The 14,662-nt window shown below is 34.0% G+C and overlaps 1 protein-coding gene across 1 annotated transcript; it reads right to left on the bottom strand.

The window, feature by feature from the left end:
- Positions 1-10,741: 10,741 nt before the first annotated feature.
- Positions 10,742-12,916, bottom strand: LOC145619351 (peroxidase P7-like). The gene is made up of 3 exons (XM_081674027.1): positions 12,659-12,916; positions 12,353-12,544; positions 10,742-11,537 (listed from the first exon to the last, which is right to left on the bottom strand). The coding sequence occupies exons 1-3, from the start codon at positions 12,869-12,871 to the stop codon at positions 10,989-10,991; spliced, it is 954 nt and encodes a 317-aa protein (XP_081530153.1). The 5' UTR covers positions 12,872-12,916; the 3' UTR covers positions 10,742-10,988.
- Positions 12,917-14,662: the final 1,746 nt, after the last annotated feature.

The following is a 14,662-nucleotide window of genomic DNA, read 5'->3' as shown; positions in this document are numbered from 1 at the left end:
TTGAAACACTATTTGGTGTTGCACCTAATTTTGATGAATTAAAGGTTTTTGGGTGTCTTTGTTTTGTCCATAATCAAAAGGCGAAGGGTGACAAGTTTGCTCCTCGTAGTCGGAAGTGTGTGTTTGTGGGTTATCCTCACGGTAAGAAGGGATGGAAGGTGTATGATTTGGAGTCGGGTGACATTTTTGTTTCTCGTGATGTCAAATTTTTTGAGAGTGAATTTCCTTTTGCGGATGATAGTCAAGTTGGTACGAATCATATGTCTAATGACAATGTAGGGGTTGACGTTGATTTTTTAGATGATCTTGAACATATTCTTGAGGTTGGTGAGGCTACCCTTGATCCCGGGCCTCCCAGCGAAGTGCACAGCCCTGCTGCCCCCACTACTGCTGCTGACTCTCCTCCTACTGCTGCCGAAACTGCCTCTACTGCTGCTGTTGGCAGCCTGGACCGCAGCTCCACCGCGGCAACCAGTTCTGCCCGCAGTCCACCTGCGGCAGAGACTGCTGCCCGCAGCAACACCGCGGTGCAGTCTGCTGCTGCTGCCAGTACTACGGACAGCAGCCCCAATGCTGTTCCGAGTTCTCTCTCTGCTTCCTCGCTTGGTTTGAGCCGTGATCAACGCGACAGACATCCTCCTCGTTGGCATCGTGACTACGTCGCACATACTATTTCTCTTCCCGGTCCATCTATCTCTCCAAGTTCATCGTCTTCTCCGAGCTCCTCAGGTACTCCCTATCCTTTAGCACACTTTGTGAATTGTGACAAATTTTCTATGCGCCATCGTGTCTTTATTGCAGCTATTGATACGGCAGTGGAGCCTCGTAATTTCAAAGAGGCTATGCAACATGAGGGGTGGAGGGAAGCTATGCACAAAGAAATCTCTGCATTGGAAGATAATGAGACTTGGGTTGTGGCCACCTTACCTCCGGGGAAGAAAGCTCTCGGATGCAGGTGGGTTTATAAGGTGAAACATAACTCTGATGGCACGGTTGAGCGGTTAAAAGCTCGTCTTGTTATATTTGGCAATCATCAGGTTGAAGGTATTGACTACAATGAGACATTTGCCCCGGTTGCTAAAATGGTCACGGTTCGTGCATTCTTAGCTATTGCTGCGGCAAAGAATTGGGAACTCCATCAAATGGACGTTCATAATGCCTTTCTCCATGGTGATCTTGATGAGGAAGTCTATATGAAACCACCCCCGGGCTTCCATACTTCTAGTTCTGATTCGGTCTTTCGCCTTCAAAAGTCTTTGTATGGCCTCCGCCAAGCACCTAGATGTTGGTTCTCTAAGTTAGCCACCTCTCTGAAAAGGTACGGTTTTCTGCAATCATATTCTGACTACTCTCTATTTACTCTGCAAACTGGATCTATACAGCTTAGTGTTTTGGTGTATGTTGATGACTTAATCATTGCCGGTAATGACTCTTCTACTATCTCACAATTCAAATCATATTTGAGTGACTGTTTTCATATGAAAGATTTGGGTTTGTTGAAGTATTTTCTGGGTATTGAGGTTGCACGTAGTCCGGAAGGCATATTTTTGTGTCAACGGAAATATACTCTTGATATTATAGCAGAGTCTGGTTTACTTGGGGCACGTCCGGCCGGTACCCCTATTGAGCAGAATCATTCCCTGGCGACATCAGAGTCATCTTTCTTCTCTGATCCAGAGCAGTATCGGCGACTCGTGGGTCGTCTGATTTATTTGTCCTTTACTAGACCGGATTTGGCATACGCGGTGCATATTTTGTCTCAATTTATGCAACAACCGCGCCAGGATCATTGGGAAGCGGCTCTTCGTACAGTCCGGTACTTGAAGGGATGTCCTGGTCAGGGAATTCTTTTGGGTTCCGCTTGTGACTTACATATTACAGGTTGGTGCGATTCCGATTGGGCGGGTTGTCCTTTGTCGCGCCGTTCTATCACTGGTTGGGTGGTGTTTCTTGGTGCTTCTCCCATATCCTGGAAAACTAAGAAACAGGACACTGTGGCTAAGTCTTCTTCGGAGGCCGAATTCCGCTCAATGTCTAAGACCACCGATGAGTTGAAATGGTTGAAGGCTCTTCTTCTGAGTTTGGGTGTCTCGCATCCTCGTGCTATGAGTTTGTTTTGTGATAATCAATCTGCTTTGTATATTGCGAAAAATCCGGTGTTTCATGAGCGTACCAAGCACATTGAGGTGGATTGTTATTATCTTCGTGATGCAATTCAGGATGGTATCATTAGTCCGTCTTATGTGAAGACAACGGACCAATTAGCGGATATTTTCACCAAGGCTTTGAGTAAAAGTCAATTCATGTATTTACTTGGCAAGTTGGGCATTTGTGATTTGCATGCTCCAACTTGAGGGGGGGTGTTAGACCTTATATTGTATTTAGCTATTGGGCCGATGTTAAGCCCTATTCTCTTCTCCTAGGTTGTATATATATACCTTGTGAATATCGTAATACATACAGAAAACATTTACTCTAAACTTCTTCTCTAAAGTTTGACAATATCATATTTTATAATAATTCATAGGAAGAATGTGAATTATTTGTGTTATTTATATTGATGAATAATTATTTAGTATTTGTTTTTATATAAATTTTTTTTACTACGTATATAGTTTTTTGTTGTTGGAAAATTTTGTTTTCCTTAAATAATTGTTCAAATTGCATTCTGACACGATTATTTTGTCATGGTTTGGAAGCATGTACTACGTGTAATATTTATGAGAACTTTCGCTCCAAAGATTTTACAAAAATCTTAAAGCTCGAAAATTATATGAGGCTATTGAATCTCTTTAAAGACGGATGCATTAAAAGTCAACGAGAGAATTCATTGCATGTAAATGTGTCAAAATGAATTTTGAAACTTATTTATTTAATTGAACCAATTTTAATTAGTACCTATTAAAGAATAAACTATTATATATGATGTATACTCCAACCCTTAACCTTGTATACATACAAAGTGCATAATTCGTAATATATTTTCAAAATATTATAGAACTCTACTCCATCTGTGATTTCAAAATATTAAGAACTCTACTCCATCTGTGATTTCAAAATACTATAGAACTTTACTCTATTCATACCTAAACTATTTTTACCTTTGGTGATTTCATGTGGTTATAAGATAGTGAAAATCAATCATTTGTTACATATATCAAGTATTAATACATTAAGTCAACGTTGGAAATACAAATATTTACGTCGGGTAAATACTTTGATAATAAAAATAATTGCTTTAAAATTTGGAGAAAAATTATGAGTACATTTTGATTAGATGTGTATTTCTGTATGAGGGAAAATATGTTAAACCAAATTATTGTAATCTAGGAAATAATTTAAACCTAATCAACAAAGAAAAACGTCCAAAATGATATTGTTCTTAGTATTTCCTTTTTAATCTTCTCATATACAGACAATGCAGTCCATCATTAGAGTTGCATTTATAGTTTTCCAAGAATAAATTTAGATTATAAATTTAGTATGGAAAGAGTAATGTAAACTTAAAATTGTACAAAAAGTATACAAAGTACGAGAATATTTGGGATCAAAAATAGTTGGCCAAAATGACGGCTAATATACTGGATCGGATAGAGAGTGTACATTTTGATCAGATGACATTTCGTTCTTTCCCATATTCTTTTCTTGATTTGTGTGATAATTTAAGTTGAGCTTCGAATTCGATGCTCTCTACTAGTATATCACTTTTCACTACCATTTCTATAAGAAAAAGTAGAAGATACTTGTATTTAAATCCATTGAAATTATTGCATGGCTATATTTTGCTTGAAATTCGGCAATCTTACTCACTTCCCTAAACTATTAATAATTTTAAAATAGATAAAAACTTTATAATAATGTCTAAATGGCAAAATATACTTGATCACTAATTATATTATCAAGGGCAAAAGTTCCTTTTTAAAGACTAAAGCTAGAGTTAATTCTAGTCGACCCTTTACACTTTTGACATGATATACCGTCTAAATTACTCCCACACTAGTCAATGACACTTTTGAGTTTGCCCCACCCAGTTGACCAGAGTTTAACTCTGACTACATTTGGAATCGACCTAGGTTGCACAGTTGGCTTATGGTGGGTGAGTCTTTCAACTAGAGTTTCTGCATTCAGTGAGGCTCGACCTTGAGACCTCAGCTCCCTTAAATGACATCAAATTAAACTGCTTACCACTTGAGCCAACTCTTGTTGGATAATTATATATACAATAATCACAATAGAATTGTTGGTTTTTAGTATAAATCATATAATTGGTCTCCTATCAACCCAAAACTGCAAGAAATAAACAACTAAGAAACTGATTGTTTGTAACTTGAAATTGACCCGAAATTAAACCAAACATATCAATATACGTAGTAATATTGATTTGTACAAACTCGTACTTGATATTGGACCAACCATTGGGAACTTGACTTTATATCAAACCAACAGAATACATTTTAATCTATTAGTGACCCAACCTCTTTTAAAGTCAACACTGTCTTGTCCTGATGTAACTCGTCTAAAGTTGGCCCTTGCAAACCATTGCATCCATGAGACCATGACCCATTTAACTCGAAATGTTTACAACTTGCTATCATTTTAGCTACTAACCACGCATTATAAGTTTACGGGAAAGTTTTATATGTGGATGTCACACTGTGTCGTTCGTGTGGCAGAGTTACTTATAGGAGGTTAATTAGGGGTTACTTGTAGGGGTTACTTATTTTGGGGTTACTCATTTGATCAGGGGTTTATATTCAAGGGTTACTTATTTGTTCAGGGGTTGCTTATTATAGGGTTACTTATTCAGGCATTACTCGTTTGGTCATGGGTAAATCAAAAGGGTTAGAGATTACTTATTCAAGGGTTATTCGGTATGTTAGGTATGTTAGTTGTTATAGTAGTCTTAAATTGTATGAGCAAAGGGAACATTGTCCCAAATGGTAAGAAGAGGAAGAATTGTACTGATATATTCAAGTGCATGCTTAAGTGACTAATTGAATTGGACACTTTGATTTTGGGTTATACTAGGTGAGTTTATATATATAGCTACTTATATAGTATCTAAAGTCATAGATAGCACTTAACACTTGATCTGATGCATTGGCATTATCATTAAAAACGGACAAATTATGTTTACAAGCTAAGAGATGCACGAAAATTTGTGCGTGTGCATATAAGTAATCTATCAAGATCAATTCTCTGTTTTTTCTTAGATAGATTTTTTTGTTAAATGGTTTTTTTTTTATTATTATTTTTTTTTTAATTTTATTTTAAATTATTTATTTATTTGTTTTTATAGTAGGTTTTCTTTAAAGACAAAAATGAGAGGGGTAGTTATCAATTATGATAGGATAGTTTTTTTTTTTTTTTTTTTTTTTTTTTTTTTCAATTGCACTTATTTTTGGTAAAAATGTAATTTTTATAACATAAAAGGGTATTTTAGGAAAAGCAAAATTTATCAACCAAAGGTCCTTTCTCTTTATATAGTACTATAGATTTATTTTTAAAAATCTATTGGAATAAGATAATGTCACACAGTTTTTATAAATCAAAGAAATAACTGTCATTGTTATCTATAAATATAGATGGCAATGCAAGGTTTCATTTGGACTGTTTAATTTATTTTTCCCTTCTCCCTCTGCTTCAGATATTAAACATTCATGGAGATCAAAAAATTTGTTGTGTTTTTTGTTCTAGTAATAGGATTATCTTGGGGTTAAATTAGCACATATCTCCAACAACACTTATAGTGGGGGCTAATAATATCCTAAGGACAGTGATTAGTATCACATCCTATGTTTAAGTAATTTTCTTAATTGATTTGAGCAGTGTATAATTTTTTCACTCTTAATTAATTTGTATACTCTATTTTTAACACAGGTAACCCCTGAGTAAGTAACCGTACAATATCATGACCCGGTTAAGATTAATTCATTTTAATGAATAACTTAATACTAAAACAGACACCGGGAGTGGCACGTGTCACATCTTGGTGTTGTTTTTCCCTCCAAAACCCCCTTCCCTTTTAATCTTTTTTTTGTTAATATTTGATTCTATAATTACACCATTTCAAATCCTTTATATTATCTTTATGAAAAATATATATTTCGTTTTATTCGGTGTTCATTATTATTTTATATACATTTACCTAAATAATTATTTCAACTTCTTTCAAAAAAAAACTTCTTTCAAAAAGAAAAAAAAACTTCTTTCAAAAAAAAAAAAAAAAAAAAATTCAACTCCTTTTTAACTATCTTTTAAATGGAGAGATTTTGTCAAAAAGGTTATAATAAATTGATTCATATAATAGATTTTAAAGAAATTACTTTAAAACTTCACTTATTATTTTTTTTTTCAAATATCTGTAGTTAATATTTTATTTCAATTTCAATTCAATCAATAACTTAATACTATAACAGACTCCGGGAGAGACACGTGTTAAACCCTGGTGTTGTTTTTTCTCTCCAAAGCTCCCCTTTCCTTTTTAACTTTTTTTTTTGTTAATATTTGATTCTATAATTATATCATTTCAAATTTTTTATATTATCATTATGAAAAATATGTATTTCTTTTCATTTGGTGTTCATAATTATTTTATATACATTTACCTAACTAATTACTTCAACTTCTTTCAAAAAAAAAAAAAAAAAAATTCAACTCCTTTTTAACTATCTTTTAAATGGAGTATTATTAGATTTTTCCAAAAAAGGTTATAATAAATTGATTAATATAATAAATGTTAAAGAAATTACTTTAAAAAAAAAAAGAAATTACTTTAAATGTCTTCAAAAAAAAAAAGAAATTACTTTAAAACTTCACTTATTTTTTGTTTTTCAAATATCTCTAGTTAATATTTTATTTCAATTCAATATAACTATATATTCGAGTTAATTATAATTTTGTTTTATAAAAGTTTACTACTATACGTACATACTATCACAGATTGATTTATAAAGCATAGTATAGCTATAAAATAAATGTTGTGTTTAACAAATGATTTTTTTTAGATATAAAGGTGATATATTATTTGTAATTTTGTGTATGTTTGCACTTTTTCTAATAATTTTAGTGGAGATTTTAGTTTGTTGTTAAATTGATTTTTTATGTTTATTAAAAATGCATTTATAAAATAAGTATTCACTAATATGGCCACTAGACCTGACCAATCCCCGCCTGAAACATTTTCGAGTTCGGGCAGACTAAAAAAAAAAATCCATTTTTGAGATAATTTGTTGCTTTGCCTATTAATGTAGATTATGACATTATAATTTCTGTATATTTGATTTGTATGTTTTATTTTATTTATTAGATATAATTAATTTTCTTAAAAAGATTAGACTTACCGTGCATGGCACGGGCCTTAAGCTAGTAACTACTGATTATCATTCCAATATTAATCGAGGAAAATTCATCTTTAGGTTTTGATTATGGTACAAGAAAATAAAAGATTTTATGCACGTAAACAACAGGGGAAAGTACAAAGTGCTGGGCTAGGACCACTATACTAAACAATAAACACACGGAAGCCTAGTATAGGTGGGTTTGTGGCCTGATTGGCCTCATTACACATGCCTATTGCTCCCAATAATACCAAAATTAGTCTTGATAGCTTGTGAATTATTTAGGCAGCTCGCGTCGTAGGTTCATTTTTTTTATTTATTTTTTATTTTTATTTTTTTTAACAAAGAGTGTTATAAATAAAAAGCATGATTACAACCTAAACTAAGTAAAAAAAGCAGAATTACACAATAGAACATTGGGGGTCGGACCGTATAGCTTCTTACGTTTAGGAAACCAAGTGTACTCGGTGGGACATGATGCTATTTTTTTAGAGCCGCTTAACTTGCAAAACAAAGAGTTAGTAAAACATGTCGGAGACCTACTTTGCAGAGTGGCATATTTCCTTCTAAAATTGGGACGGGAAGACGAGACAAAACCCAATGATATTTCAGAGGAGGAAGTTCTTGGGTGAACGGTAGTCTGTAGAGGGGAAGAACAGGCAAAATTGGTAGGAGTACCGATGCAGCTTCACATGATGACTCGTGACCTGCCATACCTGTGGATGGATCTTTTTGCATCAAATCTTGAGTTGTTTTACACCTATCGTGCCCTTCCACAAGGGGGGGGGGGGGGGGATGACTAAACTCCATTGGTGGAGAAACTTCCTGACTTTCACCACTATCCATCTTCTTCAAAGGATTGGCTACTCGGATGGTAATGAAATTCTTTTGGCGAGAACCAAAGTATTGTACTGTTCGCCCTTTGAAAATCGCTCCATACATTGTTGGAGTGAGATACAAATAGGAATAAATTCGCCTCTGGCTTGAGAATCGAAAACTTGACCCTGTCAGATTTGGGTTTTTTGTTTTTGAAGTGCCCTTCAAAACAATATTGTTATCAATAACGTTGGGCCTAAGATTTTGGTTGGTAGGGTTGACTTTACCATCCAAATCCAAAGAATTGCCATCACCGTCCTTTTCCATTTTGGTGTCGTCTTTCACACCTGTACACCTACGAAGATAACCATCATCACAACCATCTCCTTCCTTTTTTTTCCCTTTTTTTCTTAACTTCCTACCATTATCTTCCTTCCCACAACGAACATAATCTCTAAACTTCTCATCTTTTCTTGTTACTGCGTGATAGTGCCTCATCAACAAAAACCGGAGACCAACCCAATAAGGATATCACCTCCTTTAGTTTTTGTTGAGACTCACTATTATTGGGATCTATTTAAAGGGCTTACACAAGGTCCATGAAAGATAAGGTTGGTTTATTGAGCTCTAACGCGGCAATCGCTCTTCTAAAGTAGGCTTTCACATTAGTAGTATCAAAACATAAACCGCTGAACATAATTAACCCACTCTATCATCGTCTTTTACCTTGATGAAGCAAGCACCCAAGTTTAGATTAAGGGACATATCAGTGCCCGAAAACATCAATTTATCCTCTTCACTACAAACTGATCGAAGCAAAGGACAACAGTTTAAGAGCAAGAGAGTATTTTGCAATAGTAGACCCCATTTGATTTTGTAAAACACGTTTCCCTCATCTTTTAATGTCTTAACAAAATTTAGAATCCCAAAAGGATTCTCCAACTGCCCAACTATTAACTCTAACTCATGAGAAGAGACATCATTCTCTTCAACATGTGAAATACACAACATAAACCTTAGTTCCTCAAAGCTAGCCATAAAGACTGAAACAAAGCAGATTAAAACACCAAAGGAAAGCAGAAAACTAAATCACTAGGCTTCCCCTTAATCACACAAAAGTAAAAAACCATACCAAGAAGAAGAGAAATCCGGCGACCGAAGGAAACCCCATTATTATTGCCACCAAATGAAGGGCTCCAGAGAACGGTGACGAGTGAGCCGCGAGACGATGAAGTCGAGTTCTCCAAAGCCTCTGCTCTTGAAGCCCGACCTCACTTGACCAAAACAAAAACCTTAACCCTCAACTTTACCTTTACCGACGACGTTAACTTATACACAATAACCAGAATCGGCGGCGTTAGGAGTAACCCGTTGGAAGTAGACCGTCAAAGATTGCTTCTCTAGTTTGACCCGAAGCAAATACCCTCCGTTTAAACACGGTGCAGCCGACAAACTTAATTAAACTAGCTACCTAGAAGAAAGGCTAAACTACCGTCGGCAGAGAAGTAAAAAATTCGGGGGTTTTGGTTTTTAGAGAGAAGGGGGAGAATTTTTAGAGCAAATTTATGGGTTTTTTTTTTTTTTTTTTTTTTTTTTTTTTTTTTTCCGGTTTGTTCGAGAGGAATTAGAGCAAATTCAATTGTTGTTTGTTAAAACCATCTCGATATGTATTTACATGACATAATACCTAGATAATGTCAAAATCAAAGCATAAGGAATACACAATAAGTCCGATATACGACAAATTTACGTTAATTTTATTGTAAGACGGGAGATATAAGGGATTAAAGTTATCATAAAAATTGTTAAACTTACTCTTCAATTGACTGTCTTGCAATAAAATTAATGTAAGTCCGTTTTGTGTTGACATAGGAAGTTATGATATGAGGAGATTATTGTATATTTAGAGGAAATTATTTTGCTGATGTAGGAAGTTATGATAAGTTATAGTTATTATTATTATTATTATTATTATTATTATTATTATTATTATTATTATTTATTTATTTATTTAATTTTATTTTTGTTAAAAAAAGAAAATTATAAATAGGGAAGTTAATAGGATTTGTGGATTAAGAGTTTGGAGGCTTGTCGTTAATTGACTGTGCAATTATATAAAGATTTAATCCTACATAAAAAAATTATTTTCGAGAAATTATAAAATAAAAATAAAAATAAAAATAAAATTACTTAAATGAAACTAAAAAGTTATTCCAAAAATTATTTCTATATTTTCATCCAAACATACATGCACCTATAAATGCACTAGTAAGACATGCTGCTATCTTCTACCTATATTTGCCGAATTGAAATTAATTTTACTAATTAAATTGAAATTAATTTTTTTAAAATGAAAATATTGTAACTGAAACTATTTTTATTGATTTTCTATTATGCTTCATATTACTTTTTTTTTTTTTAAAAAATTTTGTTCCAATTTTTTCCAATTTATACTTATTTTATTAAAATGAAATTATTTTGTTGAACTGGACAAATTTCACTAAATTAAATTCTTTTTATTGAATTATTTTTTTGTTACTGAATATAATTATTTCAAAGTTATTTATAAAGGCATTGGAGACCATAAGAATTTAATAAATAGGCGAAGCTAATGAAATACTTCACGATAATAATTCTAATTTATTACGATGTTTATGTTTCATATGAATATATGATGAACATGTACAGTTGCATACGATGCATACATAATTCAAGGTTACAAATCGTAAGCAAATATCCACCTTTAATTTGATGACATACATGACAACTTACAGTCTACGTATAGGTCCATTTTGAACCTTATTATTCTTAACTATCAATTTAAAAGAATATTTAATTAATAACCCTAAAATTTGTCCTAATCTCTCCATTTGATCCAGTAAGAGGACTTATATTCCCCATCTTAACCATTGCATTAGCAAAAGCCCGAAAATTGGTGCTATATAACCTAACCAATGCATCTTGTGATCCACCATTGAATAACTCCTGGTCCGAGTGCATAAGGCCACGTCTAACCAATAGGTCTTGGAAGTAACCATTGTCGAATCGATTAGGTGATAGGATGTCGAGTGGAGCTAGGTTGTTGTCGCCTGTACCGGAGGCAGGACCGGGACATGTTCTCTTACGTAATGTGGCAAAGTTAGGGTTGACGTTGGTTTCGTTGTAGATGTGTGTCCGGAAGCTAGAGCATCGAGCTTGGCCAATAGTGTGGGCCCCGGAGAGGGCAGTCATGTCACGGGCATTTAGGCCTTGGGCGGCGAATAAGGAGATCAACGAGCTAAGGTTGGCCGTGGGTGGTGGGAGGTTGGAATTGGCGGTACTTTGGCTAGCTGTTCTTGCATCCCTTCTTCCTAATGGTACTGTCCATGAAGGGCCTCCCAACTGCATGATCAATCATACATAATTATTATTGCATAATTTAATAAATAGTGTTACAATATATTGTTAATCATACATAATGGTAATGTATTTGTTTTTCCACATAAAATTCTAGTGCGAATGCGCGATTATATACATAAAGTTAATAAATTATTATTATTGGACTACTATTGCTAATTGTGAATAATAATTGTATTTATAATTCGTAGTTTGTCATATATGAACAATAATTAGAAACTTTGATGTAATTGATGTAATTGATGTAACGAGTATGTGATTGATCGGACACATATATAATGGTGGGTCATTATATATTAATATGGTATAATGTGACTAATTTGTTAAGTAAAGAGACTTCGAGTTGAAGCTTGAGTGTCGGTTAAATGGGAAAATGGTTTGTATTTTTTAATGTGCGTACAGAATTATTCATAACAAAAATCTTTATTAAGCCAAAAAAAATGCAATAATTAAGTGGTTCGCAATGGTGATTTATATATAAAAATATGATGCAAATCTTAATCCGAAATGTAAGAAAACAAAAGGATAGTTGTCTAAGCTCAATTAACCTCGTCTTTTAAAAAGTTACACTTATACACAAGAGTTATTAATCAAACAAAGATCAATAATAATTTAACAGTTGTAAATGTTAAGTTTTTAATTTCATATCATGTAAATTAAAGAGGTTAATTACTTTTCAATGTATGATACTTGAATTATTATATGTACTACGAGTACATATATTTCTTGTATCCTAGCTCGCCTTTTTACTAGGTAATTTTACTTTTTCAACAATATGAACACTAATAATTATTACTTACCAAGAGCACCCCCTCCCGAGCTGCAAGCGCTAAGATGTCAGCACATGAAACTATTCCACTACAAGCTGCTTCTACATTTGATTTTATAGTATCAATAACCTCGAAACCTCTAATTGAATTTTGATTTGGAAATGCATTCTTTTCTCCGGTGAAGGAAGCACTATCATCAAGAAGTACGGATGCATCACAACCCTATATACAAAGAAAAAAAACAAATTAGAAATATACAAATACAACGATTATTTTGTAATCAAAATCTAAATGACTACCATTCTTAGATAGTTAGATAATAAGTTAAATACTCACGTTTACAAAACAATCATGGAAGAACAATCGAAGTATAGAAGCTCCCATACGCGGTTCTTTAGATACAGCTTGTCTCATTGCATTACGTACTACACCTTGGAGATTAGGGCATGTACTAGAGTAAAAAGAAGGCGAAAGTTGCGCATTAGTAGCACATGTTAGGAGAAAAATGACAGAGAAAATCGCAAAGAATTGGATCATTGCAGAAGCCATAAGAAGCTTAATAATCGAAAATGAGCCAAAGTGATCAAAAATGAAATCTTTGTTATAAATTGCAAGCTAAGTTTTGATGCAAAATAGATTATGGTAAGCATAGTATATATAGTAGATCGAGCTTGGTGCATAGCTAGCCATGAACTAACGTGCATGGAAGAATAATAGTAGTGTTAAGCTATTGACGTAACGTCAAAGATTTCAGCTAAACGCGTTTACTTTGAATTTTTAGAGATTATTTCTACGGTCAGTTGACGTGGATGGAATTTTTGAATAATGATGTAATACAATTGATAAAAAAAGACAAATTCAGTTTCTGGCTTAAATTGACTATTATAAAATCGTATAATATATCCTTCTTTTTAGAAAATAATATGTATATTATTACATAATAATTATATAAAGATAAGGGTTTAAAGTGTCGTTTAGTAAGTAGTATATGAGATAAGATTTAGAGAAAGATTGACTTTGTTTATGTATCAAAACAATGAAGTTTTTCATTCATGTATGTCTTGCTGTTTTTCAAGTGGCAATAGTTATGGGTGTCAATTCGGGTAAACAGTTCGGGTTTGGGTTGGGTTTATCAGTTTCAGGTTATAACGGGTCGGTTTATAACGGGTTGAAATAATTAGCGGGTCAGTTTTGGGTCGGTTTTGAAAATTATCGGGTCAGTTCGGTTTAGTTTTCGTAATTGCAGTTTCTATTCGGATCGGGTCCTTATCGGGTCGGGTTCTAGTCGGTTCGGGTCATAATCAATTTGGGTTTAATCGGGTCGGTTTGAAAACGGGTTTAGCCCGTTTAATGTGGGTTTCGGTTAAAAACAGTTCGGGTCTTAATCAGGACGGGTCGTAATTGGTTCGGATCATAATCAGTTTGGGTTAAACTGGGTCGGTTCTAAAATGGGTTTCGGTTCAAAACAGATCGGGTAAAATCGGGTCCAATCATTATCGTTTCAGGTTATAATCGGTTTAGATTGAACTTGGTTGGTTTGAAAACGAGTTTACCCAATTTGAAGTGGGTTTCTAATCAAATCATATCGGGTTAAAATTGAGTCGGATGATTATCGAATCGAATTAGGCAGATAACAGGTAGGAACGGGTCATGTTATAATCAAGTGAAGTCATAAATAAGTTGGGTTTATCGAGTAGTGGGTTGAAACGGATTAGATCATAAACATATTGGGTAATAGGTTGTAATAACGGGTTACGGGTTTTAAACGGTTTGGTCTCAACGGGTTACAGGTCGTAAACGGTTCGGTCACAACAGGTAACGGATTATAACCGGTTCGGTCACAACGGGTTACGGGTTGAAACGATTTAGGTTTATCGGATTTTTATCGAGTTTTAACGGTTTTCGGTTTAAAATGGGTCGGGTTACTATCGGGTTTAGGCGTAATCGGTTTGGGTTGCTTTCAGTTTCGGGTTGTAACAGTTTGGCTTGATACCGGGTCGGGTTAGTTACGGTTCGCACAAATTTGATTCAGTTTAGTTTTGGGTTGGAATAAATTGGGTCGGATCAGTTTTCGGTTTCCAAAAAACGGGTTTTAAGCAGTTCAGTTCCTTTTCGAATCGGTTCGAAACAGTCAGGTTTAACGGTTCGGGTCAGAAACTGACAGCTCTAGCAATAGTAAGTGGTCCATAAATGGGTGAGACACCATGTGTTGTACACTATTAACATAGTCACAATATTTTTGTATGATCGTCAAGTACAATAAACATTATTTTAAATTCAGATATATCATACACATATATACAATATAGTATACTTACACTCATATATAAAGATCGACCT

This window comes from Chenopodium album, chromosome 27, assembly GCF_948465745.1.
Source record: "Chenopodium album chromosome 27, dcCheAlbu1.1, whole genome shotgun sequence".
In the NCBI taxonomy this organism is placed as follows: domain Eukaryota; kingdom Viridiplantae; phylum Streptophyta; class Magnoliopsida; order Caryophyllales; family Amaranthaceae; genus Chenopodium; species Chenopodium album.
Note: the sequence above shows the minus strand (reverse complement) of the source record. Positions and strands in the feature narration are given on the sequence as shown.

Excerpts from the sequence above, each read along its gene's own strand:
- LOC145619351 (XM_081674027.1), bottom strand. The coding sequence starts at position 12,871 with ATGGCTTCTGCAATGATCCAATTCTTTGCGATTTTCTCTGTCATTTTT. Across the intron at positions 12,545-12,658 it reads TCCATGATTGTTTTGTAAAC|GGTTGTGATGCATCCGTACT; the intron begins GTGAGTATTTAA and ends CTTTGTATATAG. Across the intron at positions 11,538-12,352 it reads CTCGGGAGGGGGTGCTCTTG|TTGGGAGGCCCTTCATGGAC; the intron begins GTAAGTAATAAT and ends TTGATCATGCAG.